At 67.1% G+C, this 3,463-nt stretch overlaps 1 protein-coding gene across 1 annotated transcript in view; it reads left to right on the forward strand.

Annotated features, from left to right (window-relative positions):
* The first annotated feature begins 64 nt into the window (after window positions 1-64).
* SEMA3G (semaphorin 3G) overlaps window positions 65-3,463 on the forward strand; it is a 7,962-nt gene continuing 4,563 nt past the window's right edge. The window contains exons 1-4 of the mRNA XM_026046115.1: window positions 65-146; window positions 1,852-2,012; window positions 2,180-2,242; window positions 3,325-3,444. Coding sequence (XP_025901900.1) covers window positions 65-146; window positions 1,852-2,012; window positions 2,180-2,242; window positions 3,325-3,444 — 426 coding nt within the window. The remainder of the gene's footprint in view (window positions 147-1,851; window positions 2,013-2,179; window positions 2,243-3,324; window positions 3,445-3,463) is intronic.

The following is a 3,463-nucleotide window of genomic DNA, read 5'->3' on the forward strand; positions in this document are numbered from 1 at the left end:
CCGGGCCGGGCCGGGCGGTCCATAAAGGCGCGCGCGGCGGGGGCGGCCCCGCAGCGGCGGCGCGATGCGGGCGGCGCTTTGGTGGCTCTGGGCAGCGCTGGTGGCCGCGGGGAGCAGCCGGCCCCGGCTCCGCCTGTCCTACAGCGGTGAGCGGGCACCGGGAGCGGGAGCGGGCCGGGAGCCGTCGGGGCTGCGGCCGGAGGGAGGCAGCGGCGGGAGCCGCGTGCGATCCCGGCGGAGGAGGGAGGCGCCGGGAGCGCTGTCCCGGGCTCCCCGTGCCCGGGCGGGTGGGCGGCAGGGCAGGTGCGGCGGGGCCCTCTGGATCGGGAATGTTTGGTTTTAATTAGCGGCTCGAGCTCCTTGCGTCGCCCCGTTCCGCTAGCTCGGCGTGTCGCTGAGCTCAGCTGAACGTGACAGCGAGGGGGAGGCTGGAGCATCTCCGGCTGTGCACGCCGCCTAAAAGTGATGACAGGGGCTTTAGAAACCCCTTGGCTGATGCCATGCCCCCTGCCCTGGAAGGGACCGGAGCCGGGAAAGCCCAGGGAGCTGCTGTGCACGAGAGGGGCTCCCTCAGGCTCATCCTGGCAAATGTCCYATGCCAGGACATGGAGAGACACCACGGGTGGGAGGTGATACTGGGACATGGGCTGGCTGTGTCCCTCGGTCTGTCCTAGGCCGTGACTCGGTGGCAGGAGTTGGGTTTGGGATCTGGCATGCAGGGACCGGGCATCTTCCATCCAGGAGCGGAGCCTCCGGCTGCATTCGGCCGAGCGGCTCCTCAAGGCTGCCCGGGTTTTCCTGGCTCCTGTGGGAAAKGAGCTCGTTTTGAAGCTCATTTTGAGCTGATTATCCTGTTCCTCGTCCAAATTGGAAGCAGAAGCTGATATTTCCCATGGAACAAGTCCTGCCACTGTCTTTTCCATGAAAGAGAGGGAGGGAAAATAATGAAAATCTCAATTAAAACCATCAGAAGTCTGTGAATGGCCTTAAAAAGGAGCGCTGCCGAAATGCAAAGCTGCTTCTGCTTAGCTTGTCAGCGCGGGATGCGGGGGCTTTCGGAGCCATTCCTGGAGCAGGGAACAGCCCCGCTCCGGCCGGGAGCCCCAGAGCAATGGGGCTGGGGAGCCCTCCCTGTCCATGGGGAGCAGGGTGCTGCCGCTCCCCGGAGCAGGAATGGGAATGGGTCATCCCATGGGAGAGAGCACGGGGCTGATGTAAGATGAGGAGCAGCAGGAATTCACGGGGCTGGGGGGGCGGGAAAGCCCTGCCCGAAACAATAAACGGAGCCGTTTCCTTGGGCGCCGAGATTGCGAGCTGGGGAAATATCATTGCCGGTCAAGAATAGGAGGCGGTGGCTGCGTGTTCCTGGGCCGGGCCTGGCGAGGCGGGAGGGCGCAGGGTGCCTGCCAGGGAGAGGGGATGCAGAGTCCCACGAGCTGTGAATATCCCGTCAAATCACCCGAGCAGAGGATGCTCCTGGTGCCGTCTGCTCTGTGGGCACCGGACCCAAACAGAGGGTTGAGGCCGGTGCCGGGCAGGGGGTTCCTGGATCCATCCAGTGGCCTGAGGGGCACGGGGGCATCCCGGGATGCAGCCGCGCTCCTCAATGGCTCTTTGTCCTTGTCCGCTTGACCGGCAGCCTGGGCAACTTTGGTTGTGGCTTTGCAAGGGGACASAGGGTGCATTAGCCCCAGGGGGACCAGTTTGGTGTCCGGCTTTGCCATACGGGTTCCTGGTCGTGGTCGGCAATGGGAATTCAAGGCTGATTCCATCGTGCCCGCCGTGGCCGGGGAGCCGGTGCTGTTATCACCACGCGGCGCACGTAGATAAGAGCCCTTTCATGCGCCACAGAGCTGCTGAGCACCAACCGCTCCGTCCTCCTGCTCGGCCTCCRCGGGCCCGTGGGCCTCCGCAGCCTCCACCTGGACGAGTACCGCGAGCGGCTCTTCGTGGGCGCCAAGGACGCGCTCTACTCGCTGCGGCTGGACCGGCCCGGCGCCGGCGCCAGGGAGGTGAGCGGGGCGCCCGCTGCACCGAGCTGCGCCGGGGCTCAGCCCGCCCAAACCGCCTCCCTCTGCCCCTTCCCCTGGGGCGGGGAGGAAGCAGAGGGGGAAATGAGGAGCCCTCGGTCTCCGTGACGGGGTGGCACAAGCACCAACCCGTCCCCGTCGTGTTTCAGATCCACTGGCCGCCCGGCCCCGGGCAGGTGGAGGAGTGTGTCCGCAAGGGCAAGGACCCCGTGGTGAGTCCTTGTCAGCCCACGTGGCCTGGGGGGGGGTCCCGGGATCCCCCTGCGCCTCCCCATGGCCAGGGGGACCTCAGTGGGGAGCCTGTGGCCAGGCCATCAGTGCGCTGAGCGGTGCACGGCCTCAGCAGGGCACGGCGGGGAGCTGTGTCGGGAATTGCTCCGTGCCCGGAGCTAGGTGGGAGCGAGCTGCGGGATCTGACCATGCCCTGGCAGTGCAAAATCAGCAGCTCGATTGGGTTCRTGGGCTCCGTCCCCCGATCCGTATCCCGCTCTGCCGTCGCTCCCAATACTCCGTGCCCTGACATGGAACAGGAGCGGAGCCCCCGCGGCTCCCTCGGCCCAGACTAATCGCTCCCGGTCCCGCTCGGCGTGTTTATTTTGCAAGCTCCCGCCAGCAGACCCGGGCTGGGGGCAGCTCCCTCTTTATTTTCCAAAGGTTTTTTTTCCTAACTTGCTATTTTAGAGGCTCTTTGCGAAAGGAAAATAAACAGCGGGGAGGCTGGGAACCCCCGGGGGCAGCTTGGCGGCCCCGTTCCCAGCGCACGAGGGGCCTCGCGCTGCCGGCCGAGGACTCGGCCCTTATCGCGGCCCCCGGGCGTCCCAGGCATTTCGAGTGGGCCCTTGGGATGCAGGGGACGTGGCCCCATCCAAGGCTTTGTGATAACCAGGAAGCCCCTCCACCACGGGCCTTCTCCGTGAGGAGACCTTGGGTGATCCCATGGGCYGCRCGTCCCGCCCTGGGGACAGCGTCCRTGTGGGACGCTGGATGGGGACAGAGCTGGTGGCTGCACTGGGAAGCTGCCCTTCCCTGTTGGGAAGAGCCCCGGGAATGGCGCGAGGCAGTCRGATAAGGCGCTGAATCCCTGCGGTYGCCACCATGGGATCGGGACGTCCCGAGCCGTTCCCTGCGGACGGGCGCCGGGCAGCAGCAGGATCCGTCTTGCCTCTCCGGCTCCTGCGTTTCCTGCCTTTGTTTCCCGGCGGGAGCAGGTGGGGCGGGAGGGACGGGCRGGCGCGTGGGAATCTCCCGCGTGGGAACCTCGCCGCCGCCGCTCACGGCGCCGCCCCCGCCGCAGACCGAGTGCGCCAACTTCGTGCGCCTGCTGCAGCCCTACAACCGGAGCCACGCGCTGGCCTGCGGCACGGGCGCCTTCCGCCCGCTCTGCGCCTTCGTCTACGTGGGGCGCCGCGGCGAGGTAGGGAGCGCGCGCCCGC

This window comes from Nothoprocta perdicaria, unplaced genomic scaffold (genome assembly GCF_003342845.1).
Source record: "Nothoprocta perdicaria isolate Ctin4 unplaced genomic scaffold, notPer1 scaffold_42, whole genome shotgun sequence".
Classification (NCBI taxonomy): domain Eukaryota; kingdom Metazoa; phylum Chordata; class Aves; order Tinamiformes; family Tinamidae; genus Nothoprocta; species Nothoprocta perdicaria.